Genomic DNA, 17,284 nt, shown 5'->3' with positions numbered 1-17,284 from the left:
TTGCTTTGGATCTCGTAATCCAGAGTTGCTAGTTCATCTCTTAGAATTGATATCCGCATAAAGTAGGCGTTGATTGTCTCCCCCTTGTTCATGGTGATATGATTTATTTCTCGTTTTAATGCCAGAGTTCGACTTGCATTTGATATCTCAAATGTACTTTCAAGCTGTGTCACAAAATACGGCGATTTTCAAAGGTGAGGTTCGAATTTAATCGAACTTCAAACCAAGACTAAAAAATCGTTCAAATTCGGCGATTTTCATGGACGTCATTTTTTTTATTAAAGTGAAAATTTAAAAAGCGTTTTCTTAGGGTTTCTAAAAAGCGTTTAGGTTTTTCTATAAATCGCTCCTATCCGCCTCTAAGCAAACAACTTGGCTCGTGGGTATTCTCGAATCTTTGTCGCGGGTATCTTCTACTGGGTCGCGGGTGACTGCAACTGCAACTGGGTTGCCATCGGAATTTCGTGGGTATCGCGGGTGTCGTGGGTGTCGCCATCAGATTTTCACGGGTTGCCGTCGGATTTTGTGGGTGTTTGCAACAAGCGTCGCCGTCGGATTTTCGCGGGTTGCCATCGGATTTCTTGCCTTCGCATTTTCTCCTGCTCTACCTTCGCATTTTCTCCCGTGTTCAGGTTGAGGTAGGCACCCTAAAGTCATAGTTATACTGTATTTTATTTCCTAGTTAATATTTTATTATCACTGTTGTCATATATTTTAATAATATCATTGTTGTCAATAAATATTATTCATATATTATATTATAATGCTACATTGATTTTATTTTATTACGGTGATTTTATAATAGTAATTTTATAATTTATATTATATTATAATGCTGCATTGATTTTATTTTATTACTGTTTTTATAATAGTAATTTTATAATTTATTACCATTCATAGCTTATTTTATTACCGTGATTTTATAATAGTAATTCTATTACTATTCATAGCTGATTTTTCTACAGTGATTTTATTATAAATATTAAACATTTTATAATAAATATTTCAAGACACCATTATATTTTAAAACATATAAGCTATTTTATTACAATGATTTATTTTATATTTTGCTTTTTAGAGCTAAATATAACAAATATTATATTTAAATAAAGTTTTAAACTTATTGAATTATTTTGATTTTTAGAGATAAAATTCACATCTTACGTATATTTTGTTTTAATGTTTTTAAATAAAATTTAATCTTTGTTTTAAATATTAAAAATCGTTTTTCTTCTAAATTGTACAGATTGTAATGGCTCCCAACAAATCAACTTCAGAGGGATGGAAACATGTGACCCGCAATGGTACTTATCTTCATTGTAACTTGTGCCCGAAAGTTTATACCGGAACTTTAACAAGGATAAAGGACCACTTGCTTGGTATTTCAGAGGGTAAAGGTGGAGGTGTTACTGCATGTCCAAATGTGTCCAAAGAAATTAGAGCTATTTTAGAGAAAGAGCAAGCCTCTTCGATTGCAGGAAAGATGTAGTTGGCACAAAAGAAACAGAGAATTGAAGAGGATCTGTCTAGATCCACATCTATTATGTCTTCCTCTTCGAGTCTACCCAAGGCCATAGGGACATCCAAAGAGAGTGGAACTTTGAAGAGTCTTTGGAAACCAGTAGAGAAACAACAGGTGGATGATGCACTAGCAGATTTGTTTTACACAAGTGCTATTCCGTTCAATGTAGCTAGAAATCCACATTTTCACAATGCAATTCAAAAAGTTGCAGAGTTTGGCAAAGGGTACACACCTCCCACTTCTGAGGCTTTCAGGACAAGTCTTTTGGAGAGGTCAAAAGAAAGAGTGACTGAGAAACTAGCTGAGGTCAAAGCCTCTTGGAAGGTAACAGGTTGCACCATATTGAGTGATGGATGGTCAGATATATGTCAAAGGCCATTGATCAATGTTTTGGTGGCTTGTCCTGAAGGTGTTGCATTCTTGAAAGTGATTGACACCATGAACCACAAGAAAACTTCTGAATACATATTTCAAATATTAGAGGAAGCCATTCTTGAAGTAGGGGTGGAAAATGTGGTTCAAGTGGTCATTGACAGTGCAACAAATTGTGTGGGAGCTGGAAAACTGATTGTTGAGAAATACCCTCAAATATATTGGAGTCCATGTGCAGCACATTGTTTGGATTTGCTGCTTCATGATTTGGCTAAGTTTCCATGGATACATGAAACAATTCATAGAGGGAGAGCATTTGCAAACTTCATTAGCAATCATCGTCTCACATTGAGTCTTTACAGGCAGCATGCATCTAGGGAGTTGTTGCGGCCTTGTGACACAAGATTTGCTTCATTTTATATCACTTTGAAGAGAGTTGTTGAAGAGAAAGCAGCTTTGAGATCTGTTGTTTGTTCCAATGAGTGGGAAAATTCAGTGCTTTCGAAAAGTGCCAAGGGCAAGAACATAGAGCAAATTGTTTTAAATAGCAGCTTTTGGGAAAGTGGAACAAAGGTTTTGAGTATATGTGAGCCAATTGTTGATGTGCTTCGCATGGTTGATGGTGACAAACCTTGCCTTGGCATGCTTTATGAAAGCATGGATCGTTGTAAGGAAGCTATTCAGAGAGCACTAAATAATGTAGATGCAGAGTACATGGAGATATGGGCAGCAGTTGATTCTAGATGGAAAATGATGCACACACCTTTACATGCAGCAGCTTGTTATTTGGAGCCTAAGCTATTTCATATTGATCGACAAGCTGATTTTGAAATTATGGTAGGGTTTTATGAAGCCATTAGCAAATTTGAACTAGATCCAGCAATTGCAAGTCTAATCAGAGACCAAAGTTGGCTATACAAGAGAGCAGAAGGGTTGTTTGGAGTAGCAGGAGCCAAATATGATATGAAACGAGATGCGGTACCTAGTTATAGATGGTGGATGAGCTATGGAGCACAAACTCTTGAACTTCAGCGCTTTGCCATTAGAATACTAAGTCAGGGAGCAAGTTCATCAGCTTGTGAGAGGAATTGGAGTTGCTTTGACCACATCCATTCCAAGAAGAGGAACAAATTGTTGTCTGGAAAGTTGGGAGATCTTGTCTACGTTCGCAGCAATTTGAAATTGCTCATGAACAAATCAACAAGTGACTCCACTTCTTCTTCACAACAACACATTCCACAAGACATAGAAGTGCCAGTTGCAGATGAGCCTGACTTTCTTGATGAGGAATTGGATAGTGATACAGATGATGATGCTACACCATCTGAGCCAAGTGCTCTTGATGACTTAGAGCTTTTTTGAAGTCTTAACTTTTTATTGTAACTTTTTGAAAAGAAAACATCTTCGCAATCGTGATTTCACATGTTTCTTATGGTTTATATTTTATAAATGTGCCATCTTTTTATAATGACTTCAAATCTATTTAGCAATGTTAAGCTATTTTGATAATTTATTAGAAGTATACATATATTTAAAAAATAAACAAAATTATATAAGGCAAATTTTATCCGATTTTTTTTTTCGAATTTTTCCCTTGTCGAATTTCATCCGAATTTCATGGCCATTGATTTCGAATTTGAATTTGAACCTTGTGACTTAGCTTTCAAGTACTTTGAACATTTTATAGGTTGTTTGATGTTTTCTTATGATGGGCATTATGTTGTTTCTCACCCCATCAACTATTATTTTAATGGCCTTTTCATTTCCCTCAATCCATGCTGTTTTGTCAGGTTCATTTTCAGGTTGATCATTTTTTGTTTGAACAAATGAATCCACTTTGTTCTCCTTTAAGATCATTTGGATTCTGAACTTCCAGGTTGAAAAATCATCGCCACCTCCAAGTCTATCTTCGAATTTGATAGCGCTGGCCATTGGAGAAATGTGATGTAGTATATAACCTTGTTCTTAAATTATTCACAAAATTGAATAGCCTCAGGTTTGATCAACTTGGCTTTGATACCATGTAAAAGTATAAGCAATTTTCAATTTGAAAACAAGTTATATATGAAATACAATATAGTGTATTTTTTTCTTTTATTCACAATGTAATATGTCTGATTGTTATTTCCTGCAGATGGAGAGAGAACATTAATTGATTCCGATGTCCTTCTCCAAGCAAATGAATCGGGTTATATAAGATAATGGGGAAGACCAAGAGTTGCCTTGGCCGGTTATGTCCTTTGGACATAACCAATCAAGATAACCCTTGATCGCATCCTATCATTACCCAACCGACATGATGCTAATTAACCCGATATAAATCGGTGCCTTTACGTGATTCATATTAACCGATTGTTATCGGTGTAAATGCATAACCCGATAATATGTATCGGTAACTAAGGCATCCTTAACTGATTCCCAATCGGTGGCAGTTAAACAAACCCGATATATTAATTGGTGCATTACTAGTCACATCCGATAATATATCTGTGGCATCTTTATTAAGTGCAAATAGATAGTTATGAAGGAGTTCGATAGATCATGATATATCAATATATATTAATCTACATATGAAGTAATTATTATTACTTCATATATATATTCATACATATTCATACATCTTCAAGATGGAACATATATATATATCTGCATTAATGCTATCTGATGAAAAGGGGTTTGTATCAGTTTTATCTGACCGATGCTATTTGTGTCAACACCTTTGACTAATCTTCTATTATATTCTCTTTACATAAATTAGCTGGTGTATTTGTCTCCCACACACACTCTTCTCCACATCCCGCAAACTCTTTTATATCTTCATCAAGATAAGTGACCTTTTGGAGGGATGTAATGCTTCACAAAAATGAGACGACTCTTCATTTTCAATGCACCCTTTTATGGCAATCTTGGGCTCTCTACTATAAGGGTTGGCCCCTTATAAAATAAATTTATTTAAGTTTTGACATCACCAAATTAGGGTGCCAAAAATTGTGGTCAGCCAAGATTAATTCAATATTAATTGTTATATTTCAAAGAGGGACGACCAGAATAGATATATATTTAAAGCTGTCTTGGGCGGCAAAGTGAGGGAGGTCAGCCAGCATCTATCAAGGTTCATATGCTTGCCTTAAAAGGGTGGGATCTGCCTTGAAGATTCTGGTCTGATTAGTGGCCTTCATATGATTTCCTTTGACATTAATGACAATAATTCTAACACTTCCTTTTTTAACAATACGACAAATTCAATCCCCTATGAATTCTTTGGTATGGAATTGTATGGTGGCCAAGGGTGACTTAAAATATGAATAAAAAACAGCTTCTTCAAATTATCACATTCAACCTGCATAGTATGAAATTGTTCATAATATTATCAAATTATTTTTCCACCAGTTTATACAAATATAATATATTGGAATCAACCCCAGTAATGAATATAAAAGAGATAGATTACAAACTCTTCAATAACTGAGAATACCAACTGAAATATATTCTCAAACAACCAAATAACTGAAATTAGAAAACCACAAACCAACTAAAACCTGAAAATCCTTAAAACTTCGATACAACTTCTTAAATCTTTAATATGCTCTTGAAATAATCGTTCTTCACAAATGTAATCCTTGAATGGAATTGCCTTTGTTGGATAAGAGGGTTTATGTTCCCAAATCTAGTCCAGAAACCAATAGGATTTTCATCCTTTGGTTTTGTTACCAAGAGGGTTTTTTCGTTTTCTGGCCAAAAGATGAACACGAGATGGTTATCTTCAAGAAAGGGTTTTTTGACAACAAACGATGATTTTCCTCGAGCCCATTGCGCTTTTATAATCACCGTTTTGCTATTTTTAGCCTCAAGGAGAAAATATAATTTTTTTTTCTCTCTTAATTTTAAAATTCCAATCTACTTCCTTGTTCTAGTAACACCTTTGACATCATTTTAGACCCCTCGTATAAAGAACACTTTATAATATCACTTTGAGGTACTTTATAATTTAATAATAAAATGTAAGTTGCTTTTTATAAATTATAAAATTATATTTTTTTCAACTTAAATTAAATTATTAAATTATCCTTAGTTCAAAAAAGGGGACATGACAAAAACCTATGGACTGAAGGCCATATGCCTACCACCTATTATGGAGCATGACTAAATGAGAAAGTAAATCATTTGAGTGCATACAATTCATAGAGAAAAATACCTTGTTTCAGAAAACTCCAATATGAAGATATTGCTTTTCTTGCACACAACACCAAACAAATCCTTTTGCCAATCCACTCTAGGATTTCAAGTAAGCTTTCCGATGCACAAGCAAATCTCAACAAACTTCAACAAGCCTTGAAGCAATCTGTTTTTCCAAGAGCATAAATTCACAATGGAGGAGGAGAGAGAGAAATGCACAAGTGAACAAATGATTTTCAATACATGCAGTCTTCAAAAATTACCAACCCCTTTTGAGACTTTCCCTCACATTCGCACAACTAGCTATTTCAAGCTAGTCATCTAGAATTAGATATTTCACTTAAGCTATTTTCTTTTCAAATAATGAAATGACTCAATACCTTTTTCACTAATAACATCAAAATAGCTTATTCATACATATTTTATTTCAAATTATTTAATGCATACTATTTAAGAAATCTATTAAACTCTTTAAATCTCCTTTTAACATGCAATAATGCAAATTCATAAGACCTTTTACCAAGGCATATCAGTAGACTCTTTTGAGTTCAGCATCATGGATATTCCATAAACGGTAAGTATTTTGAAAACCAATCGAATGCAAGTACTAGAAGAGCTTACTAAATACATGCTTTATAGGTTTGATCACAACACAAGGATCTAGAATCGACATTGATTTGGATCTTTGTGAAGACCCTAAGTCCTCCAAACTGTGAAAATCTGTGAACTTGGATGAAGACTACTGAATTTTGTACTTTTTTTGGTTTTCTTTTTGGATTAGGACATGCAATTAAATAAATGCATAGGAAAAGTTTACAATCCTGGAAATGAGGTAACTCAACTTGAATGCATTCAGATAACTGAAATTACATTGCTAATGATTGCCAAATCAATGTATAGACTCCTACTTGGAAGATGACTTAAAAAAAAGCAATTACAATGCCAAAGATGAACTTGATAAACTGTAGCAGCAAGCAAGGATTTATTCGATTCTCCTAGTAAAGCTTTCTTGGGCCTCCCAAATTGCAGTGCTATTCTTCCTTGATGCACCACGAACCTCTATATTAATTTTGAGATTTTTTTATGCTTCCTTTTCCCAAAATTGAACCAGCCCTAGTATGTACAGCACAAAGGGAAGTACGGCTTGTGATGACAGCAGCTGCATGGCTTGGAAAATATTGCCAATATTGTGCAATTCACAGCTCTAAACCGATTCACAAATCTGATCATTAAATTCCCTCAATTAGCTTGAAAATCCTCAATTCAATACCTCGATTTTTGCACAAATAGAACCTTTGAATGAAGCTCTCCTATAAGCCACTTTCAATGGTTATTTCACCACCTCAGAATGGCTGCAACACTGAAGAATTATCGCTCTCCAATGGCTAATAGAAGACAAAAACCCTTGGCTTCTCTTCACAGTTCATGAAATGAAAAATGCTCAATTGAATGAATGGCTCGATTCCCAAGGCAAAATTTATAACTCAAGGAAGGGGTTGATTTCTCCAAAAAGCTCATTAAATGCTCAATTAAATGTTATAATGTTGCACTTTAATATTTATTATTTCTCTACCTTGGGATAGGTGCCAATAATTAATTAAATATTTGGCCCCCTTTTAATGACAACTTGACCCTCAAGTTATAAAGTTAAGTTATAGCTTCATAACATCACCTTTAATTATTTAAATATCTTTGGAGCCACTTAAACATTAATATCTCCTTCAATACTCATTGTTTCACCACGCCATCTGAAAGTGGTGTCAACACTGTAAATCCCAATGCGTCTAGGTGCCTTACTAAAAATAGTAAGGGTTTCTCTCCAACAACCATTGACTTACTATAAATAGTAAGTATGTAAATTAAAGCCTTGAAGACACCAAATGAAAACCAGAACTGTAACCCACTGAACTCTGGAGAAGATAAAAGCCTTTGTTGACCAAGTCTCCACCTCAGAAGACCCTCTATCCAAACTCATTAGCCTACAAGGTCAAAATGATAGGCTAATCTTATTGACAACTGTTGTCTAGCTAGAAGGGGACATCACAATCTTGGTCTCATAGGCTTGAACAAAGGCATGTTGTAACTTGGATTGAGTGAGATGGGGAAATGCAAGCAGATAAATACTCAAGTCAAACAATGTCCAATTAATCATTGGGAAAACTTGTGCCCATACATTCAACTAAAGATTAGGCATATTTGCAGTTTTGCACTATATAGAGATTGTTGAGGCATAAAAAGCATACAATTCACAATGTATGCAACCCATAATCCATAGTCAGCTACCACGATGGCTATACAACAAATAATCAGTCATAATATCTAATCAAAACCTAAATCCAAAAACCAAGCAGTAGAATAAGGCACATATGCTTGGGGCCTTGCAATAAGAAATGTTTGTGATGAGCTTTACTGATTGGCTTTATATGGTTTTGGGACAACAACATAAGTGGGAGGGCTAAGATTAAAAATTGCATCTCTTGATAAGATAGAGATAATTTTAGGGGCTTACTGAAATGAAAGTTAACAAGCATGTAAGAGGATTAAATGGATGGTGACTATGGCGCCTAGAGTATACATGGCATGCTTCACCTTTACTAAAATGGCTGTATTGGGACCACCATATAATGCTTAGGGGGCAGCCAATAGGAATAGGAGACTTTGATGTTGATTAGGAAGAGGTCAATTTATAGAATTTGCCACTCAATTTAATCTGTCATTTATCACTTGATCCAGTGATCATTACAATTAGGGCAAAGATTCAAGGCAGGAAACAAATGGACAATTGGGATTAATCATTAAACCTAAGAAGACTAATAGCTACCCAATAATGGAAGAAGATAGATTGACAACATTATTGCAAGCATAAGGGGTGGACCAATGAGATTTGATAGAGGTTTAAAAGTGGCCAAACGTGATCAAATGATTGAGATTGATCTAGGCTAAATCAATGGTCATGGAGTGAAACTATTGAACAATCATAAAACAAGGGAACTTTTAGTTAATGATTCAATCATTTCTCTCAAATGATGCAACTACTTGGATTAAGTGGTTCATGATTTGATGGTAACAGTCTCTTTGGGAGGCAAGGTTGGGTTCACACAGACTAAGGCTGTGAGTAAGAACTTTAGGCTATAGAAAATTCAACTGATAATTGATAAATAATGGAGATTGGGATGATTGATGATCAAATGGTGATGGTTTTAGGCTCTTATGAAATGAGACTCCACACCATGGGTTCATAATAGTGGACCACTAGGACCACAGTCCATGATGTTTGACTAGATGATATCTCAGAAATAAATATTGATGGTTGAGATTTTCCCATGATAGATCAAGCAGATTTGGCCTTATGGAGATAAAAGCACAAACTGCTTCTTTAACAACATAAAGGGTGATAAAGAAAAAATGGACACATATCAAATAAGCATTCAATGCTAGTTCTTAAAGGACTTTAAATAAAATAATGTTTGGAGTTTGGACTTGGGGAAAAAGCTTTTTACTTAACATTTGACGTGCTTAAAGAATGGATAGTTTTGAGAACAATCATTGACATAAGACCGACCATCCTTTAAAACTTTGGAATATTAAGCAAGCTGCTTGATGTTAGAATTTTAGTATGGCATGACTTTCAAATGGACTTAAGGAACCATGGCCAGTAATGACAGATGCTAACATCATACAAGTGAATTTTTTCTTGAGTGTGACCATGAACATTAAATTGTAAGTTGAATAAAGAATCCAGGACATTGAGTTTGTAGAATGGTACATGAAGAACATTTAGGAATACAAGAGGTTTCCAAATCAAGTTTCCATTGGCTTAGAAATACTCTCTTATTCTCTATAATAGGCTCATGAGCTCAGAATCTTGCAGAAATAGTGATGCATCACTAGAACAAGTGTATTGACGGGAAATTTTAGCTATAACACTTTCTTAATGTGAATTGTCATGAGGAATTTGTATTGGGGGGACAGGTGTATGACATCAAATGCTGATGACTCCTGCAAGAACATGCACAAAACAAATTCTAGTATATGAGAAAATCAAATTCACAAGAGAAGATTTATTGACCTCAAGGACACACAGCAGATGAGTGTGGAAACAACATTGTATTATATAAGTTTCCCTGCTTTTAATACATAGAAATAACTCAAGATGTTTCAGGATAATTCAAGGGAATCTTCCACAAGGATTTGACAGGATACTAAATTATCTGTTCTATGACAGATGATATTCTTTAGGAGAATTGTACATATGTAGAATCTACGAGAAATGGATACAATTGCTTGTGTCCAACCTGTTGGAACCACCTATATATTCAAATATTATATACCTCTCCTAGTCTAATCATAATATATTACAAATGCTTTGTTAATTTATTATTCCTTTTAAACTCTGTACAATTCATGTCTACTATGGATCATTATGGTTTTGTTGTATCAGTTTGTTAATTAAAATGCCCTCAAGTAAGTTGACAGCAGGAACATAAGATTGGTTCTCATTTTCACAGTTTAATATTCATGAAATTTCTTTGTTTGTCACAAAGTATAATGCCAGTTTGTAAAGCTTTCTGCCTTAGCACTCCAGAAAATTAAAATATGGAAAGGAATCACAAAAGCAGTATCTCAGAACATTTACCATATGGCATAGCTGCTGGTCTTGAAGCCTCTCAAAATACATGCCACAACAAACTGCAATGATGCCTCATATTCATTTTGGTTTATAACAAATTAAGAATTATTAGCCTTTCTATAAATAACCGTCTCCTGTTTGGTATCATATTGTTATTTATAATTTGGTCAATACTCAGGACACACAATGTTACTTGACACGTAAGAGGTAAAAGCTGCAACTGACTGTAAGGTATAAATGTTAATAATGTCATCCATGTAAACCTTTCAATTTTATTGTGTGTGATGAGAATACTGAAAGATTGTCCAGTTTACCATTGGAGTAATTATGCTAACAACTTGTAAACAATTATGTGATTTCCCTGTAAGTGAAGTTCTCATAGTTTTATGTTATATTGCAATTAGTTTAAAATTAAATTTCTAGACTCCTGTTTTCCTTTAATGATCATCAAATATGGCAGGGGATCTTGTAATTTGTCTGTATATATTTTGATTCTGCTGTGCATTTTTAAGGAGAAATGCCCAGCTAACTGTTTTTTGTGTGAGATGACTTTTTTACATAATAGTTTGAATGCATCAATTTTCCTTTCAGCTATCAATGCTTTGGGATATGTTCCAGCAATTGATGTTGGTGGTTTTAAGCTTTTTGAGAGGTAATATACATTCTCTTAGTTATTCCTTAGAGATTTAAGTTTTAAATATGCTCAATAGTCAATACTTCTGTTCTTTCATGTATTTTCCCCAATCCATAACTTATTCAACCTAACCCACATTACAATAGAGCTAATTAAATGATAGGCTAGGAAAAAAAAAAGATTTTTCTTCGTCTTTGGAACACTAAAATATTTATTCTGCAAATGAAATACTAGCTGCGTTAGTGCAAAATTGAGGTTGATCAAAATCTAATATATATCTAAGAATTAAAAAGAAATAGAGTTTTGTCTATATGAATCACACAAGGGGATAAAATAGGTTTTATTCATTTGATGCAATGAAAATTCTTAGCCATACATTTTTTGCTGTGTAATTTTAGCATTGAAATGCATGCCATTGATGGGTTATGTATTAATAAGTTGATTGAGTTTGTGCCAATAATATGCTTGAATGAGAATAACCTTATATTTAAGGCCTTGTAATGTGTCAATGTTGGCATTGCAAAAATGTCCTTTGTAGTTGATGTGATGTTTAGATAGTTATAAATGTCAACCTACATTAATAATTACACTTATAATGATAGGCATTTAACCTTGTGATTGTTATTAACCACATTTACTCTTTCTTGATATATATTTAAAAATGACAGTTTGATATTAATTGGTGCCTTTATTGTTCATGTAATCTCCAAATGATTTGTTGTGAGATGTGGCCTCCAACAATAAACCTTGAAGTTCAATCCATGAACTCACTCTTAGTTGATCTTGGTTTAAAGGTCCTACATGAACACTCTCCATAGATCTTCAATCACACGACATGTAGGGTTTTTAAAAGAACTAAGCTCCTTGCTTTATGAATAAAATAGCATGGAAGTGGACTCCTATTGACAAGTCACTCTAGAGAGATGTCAAAGGAAGATTAAGTCATGGCACTATTCAAAAGTCTCATCCATCATTGATCAACATTTAATTTAACGACACAAAATAAAGGGTTTGTTAGAAAGAAATATTTTTTCACTTGACAACAAAGGTTGCTGTGTGGTCTACCCTTACGAGAAAAGACAAAAAGGAAGTTAGGTGTCTCATCCATCATTGATCAACATTTAATTTAATGACACAAAATAAAGGGTTTGTTAGAAAGAAGTATTTTTTCACTTGACAACAAAGGTTGTTGTGTGGTCCACCCTTATGAGAAAAGACAAAAGAAATTAGGTCTTATGTTGTGTGAACTCAAGAGACTTGGGGGTCTAAATTTTTTCTCAAACAACACCCATTCCTGATTTTCTTTAACAATCAAACAACCAAAATGCTTCTATGGGATCCCCACCACAATGCTAATCATGAGTAAGATTGCTGCTTGCACCGCATGGTTCATCCCTTTTTGGTCCTGGAGGAATTTGGAGATCTTGCAGAGTTCCATTTGAGTGCCATGAAATTCCCTTGGGCCTTGTTGACGTGTATTTTGTACACAATCATACACAAAATAAAATACTGACAGGCATCTTATCCTCTCTTGAGAAAATAGTCTCTAACTGCTGAAGATCTGCAAAAAGGATCAGTTAGATGGACTCCAAGGTTCTTTTAGTGGGGTCTCCACGTGTGGACAAGCTTTTTAGTGGTATGATGTGATTTGCTGTTTCCTCCAAGGCGTCTTACGAATTCCAAAGGCTCGAAGATTTTACTAATCTAAAAAGGAACTTTCAAAAAATGGCAAAAGGATAGGGTTTAAGGAAGTCTAATCTAGCCTAACCCTATGAACGACTTAGCATGAATGAGATTTGGCAAGACTCAACCAACTTCAATTTTGCCATAAGATAACAACTCAATTGAAATTAGTGCGATCTTCTAAGGTAATAATGGTGTTCAATGCATCAAAGACCAAGGACACTACTACGAAGGTACATATCCTAGATACGAAAATGCTTGAAGGTTAAGGACGCAAAGTGTTTTCCAGTCGACCACGCAAGGCGTTCCTACAATCAGCAAGAAGCTAGTGGTTTGGATTGCGAATCCTACCAAATATCAAATCTCACACTTAGTCTTTCAAATTAACAAACTACCTTGATTGAGCGTGATTCAAGTACATCCAACAACCATGAAGATAACTTAAGAAATTTGCAACAAAACACCATAACTTCAATATTTTATTGATTTCCAAGTCATCATATACAACAATTGCTTGAATTTCTCTCTTCAAGACTCAATCTTGCTACAAAATAAAAATTGCTTCTAATTCTAATCTCTCTATTACATCAACTATTATCTCTTACACTATTCACTATTTTTTTCTATTACCAAATGAAATGAAAAATGGGGGTATAAATAGCATCCCCAGTTACAATGAAAGGTCCAGATTGAAAATAAATCAATGGACAAGATCATGACACCTAAACCCTAATTAGGGTTTGTTACAAATGACCTCCTTTTTACTGAACAACATTAAATACATAGCCAAATATTAAATTTGGCACAAAAATCTAGGAGGTATCAACCAATGAGAAATAAGATGTCATGTCATCTGTAACAACCTTTCATCTAGAATCTTATTCCCTTTCCAATTCTCTTTCTTAGCATATGTAATGAATTTTGTCACGATTCCTTCGATTTCTGTGCTTGGAATCTCGGGAAGATTCTTGATACTCTCTTCTAAGTGGATGACCTGATCGAATGCATCTAGAAGAGCTGCGTCCCAAGTAGGTTCAAGTTCCTTTGTTCTATCAATCAGGAGCATGGTAGCATACATCTGATCATACTGTTCATCTGTAACATCTGCGTCTTTGCGAAAGATGATCGTGACTCTATCCTCAAACTCTTGTAAATCCACATCTGTCTCGACCTCGATCCTTCTGCCAAGAATGGTACGAAGTACCTCAAATACTCTGTCCTGGATCGGATTGATCACCTCCTCAACTTGACCACATCTAACACTGATGTCCTCGAAGAGAACACTCTTTATATGGAGTAAGGTTGACCACTGAAACAAACTGTGAGAATCACCTTCTAAGATCCTCTCTTGCGCTAAAATTCTTCTGGATGTGTGTCTTATAACTTTCAAGACAGGGATGACAACGTCCTTGGTATGGGCAAATGCAGCTACTGTTGCCATCAATCTGTGGATTATCTCAAGAACTTGGATAGCCTGATGGGTGATCTTCGACATCCTTGTAACAAACTCTATGGCTATTGTATGAGATCTATCCATCCAACTACATGTACGCTGGACCAGGTTCCTGAATCTTTCTGCTTCATTGATCGATTGAAGGGGCAATGCCTGCAATGGTGATCTAACTGGATCCTGACGTCCCAAAGGTTCATTGATGTGACTGAAATACGCCCTCCATGCACCGACCTCTCTCTCAAGCTTTCTATTCTTTTCTACTTCTTCTCTAAGCTTGTCCTTCAATGCCTCAAATGTGTCGGTGGCATCATCTAAAGTCTGCTCTGCTGTGGATGGTCCTAACTCAATAGTCTGTATATGATAGTCTTCTGCTAGGATTTCACCCTCATATTTGTCTGCTGCCGGTGTAGCTATCTGCAGTTTTCTAGATCCAGTCTCATCTCGAATCATCTTGGACATCTTTGTAGCCTTCTTCTTCTCTGTTATCACATGTGAACGTCCAACAAGGCTCTCTAAATCAATTGCATTGTCCTTGTCCTCAATTACAATCACCTTGGTTAATCTTTCCTTCAACCAATCTGGGATATTCGATCTTGTCTCTTGAACTTGAATTTCTTTATGTACTATTTCTTCTTGTCTGGGAGGAGATGTTACTTCATTATCATTATCTAAATCATAGTCTTGAAGAGATCCATCTGACGAAACATGCTGTACCTGTCCTTCCTCCTGCCTGTCATTCTGTACCATCGACTCCATGGACTCTTCCACTCGAACTGTTCTATCCTCTGGTCTGGAAGAAGTACCTGGTGTTTGATCTTTGTTGGCACCTTGCTTTTTCTTTGAAGACTCTTTCTTTTCTGATCTTTCCTTTCTCTTTGAACCTCTCGAATGGAGATTGCCCTCACTGGCACATCGAAGGTTACCTTCACCTGAGTTCCTAGGATTAGGATTGCCTTCACTAACACTTGCTCCACCTTCGGCTGGTTTTTCTTCCAAAGTAAAAGACATAGCTATGCCTTGTTCTCTCAACTTCTGATGCTGAACGTCTACCCATCTGCGAGTACAAGACAAGACTGGTGCCATCAAATCATCTAAATCCACGGCCTCGGGCTCATTCCAATTCAGACTAATTGTTTTGCTTTCTCTATCATATGAAGATTGGATGTGCCTGCCGTTGTCCTGAGCTTGGTCGGCCACTCTGTAAATCTTACATTTCCTGATGAAATCCAAAGGCAATCTAGAATGTATCTTTCGTTTCACTTCGAGATCATCTAGGAGATTCATCATAAAATCTTCAATTTGGTGCTCATGTTTAAATCTTCTACCGACCGTCTCCTCTAAATGTCCATGGGGATCAAAGCTATTCCTCCAAGCAAAAGATGAAAAAGAATACAAGGCTAACTCCTTCTCTGCGTCATCCATGGCTGAGACATTGGGACATACCTCAACTGAATTACCCAAAATAATAGGTACCTGAACTCCATTCTGATGTCTGTGTCTGAATGCCTTCACATATGCTGCCAACTGCCTTGTTACTTCAAGTAACACAATTCTGTCTGTCGGGTACCTCGGCAACATGTATGGAGGTAAAGGACATCCATGCACTCTAATGTAAGTGAACTTGGGAAACTGAATGAACCAAGCACCGGAGCTCTTGATGAACTCCTGGGCATCCTGAGATAATCTGTTGTGAATCCCTCCTTGCAACGTCCTTGTGATGTTCATCGTGAAAGTATCATTGACTAACTTGTAGTTCTTCCCTGGCGGATGATGCAAGTAGGTATAGGATTCACAAGCTCTGACCTCGCCGGGTCCTCTTCCAATCACTCCTCTGTGAGGTAGTCCTGCGTACTCAACGCTCCTGATTAAGGCATAGATGACGTATGAACTCATGTGGAAGGACTTAGTAGCCCTGAGTCTTCTCAACTGAACGTCTAAGCAATGGCTAATTATCCTAGCCCAATGTATCGTACCCTTTCCTTGAACAATCACCTGGATGAAGTAAAACATCCACTTCTCAAAATAGAAGGCATGAGGTGCTCCTGTAACTCTGTTGAGCATGGTAATCAAATCTCGGTACTCATCCTGAAAATCAATCCGATGCGGTGTGTTCGGTACTTTGCTCAAATGGGGACGACTCTTGAGTAGCCAGTTCTTGTTGATTATGCTTAGGCAAGCATCTGGATCATCATCGTACACTGATCTGGCTCCTTCAATGCTCTTATATATCATGTCCCTGTGCTCTGGAAGATGGAAAGCTTCACTTATGGCCTCTTCTGAGAGGTACGCCAAAGTGTTACCCTCATTGGACACAATTGTCCTGGACTGTGGATTGTAGTGACGGGCACACTCGATCATCAACTCGTGGCACTGAATAGCTGGAGGAAAACCGGCTGCCTTAATGATGCCACTCTCTATTATTCTCCGGGCGACAGGTGATGGCTTGCCGATGTAAGGGACCTCTCGGAACTTCTTCGTGCTAAAGTTCCCCAAGTTTGTATCTCCAATGTTGCTCCACTTTGACACGATCTTGGTCTCCACTTCTTCGGTCTTCTGATCTTCTTTCATGAGAGCCGAGCGGCTGGTGGATGCTCCCGCCTTCGGGGTCACCATACCTACACAACATTTCATTATAAGAAATAGATATTGCAATAAATAACGCAAATAAGAGAGAAAAGTTTTTAGGAAACCTCATGATAAGTCTTTAGAGTTATCATTTCCTAAAAAACAACGATTGAGCTAAGAGATTCAAAATTCAAAATTTCAAAATTTAAAATATGACGACGAATGAATAAAGCAATAATAATTAAATCG

At 36.0% G+C, this 17,284-nt stretch overlaps 1 protein-coding gene across 1 annotated transcript in view; it reads left to right on the top strand.

The window, feature by feature from the left end:
• LOC131030541 (glutathione S-transferase T1) overlaps positions 1-17,284 on the top strand; it is a 296,126-nt gene that overhangs the window by 150,614 nt on the left and 128,228 nt on the right. Inside the window, exon 3 of the mRNA XM_057961404.2 lies at positions 11,292-11,352. Coding sequence (XP_057817387.1) covers positions 11,292-11,352 — 61 coding nt within the window. The remainder of the gene's footprint in view (positions 1-11,291; positions 11,353-17,284) is intronic.

Source organism: Cryptomeria japonica, chromosome 4 (genome assembly GCF_030272615.1).
Source record: "Cryptomeria japonica chromosome 4, Sugi_1.0, whole genome shotgun sequence".
NCBI lineage: Eukaryota > Viridiplantae > Streptophyta > Pinopsida > Cupressales > Cupressaceae > Cryptomeria > Cryptomeria japonica.
The sequence above is the reverse complement of the archived record's forward strand: the minus strand, read 5'-3'. Positions and strand labels throughout refer to the sequence as shown.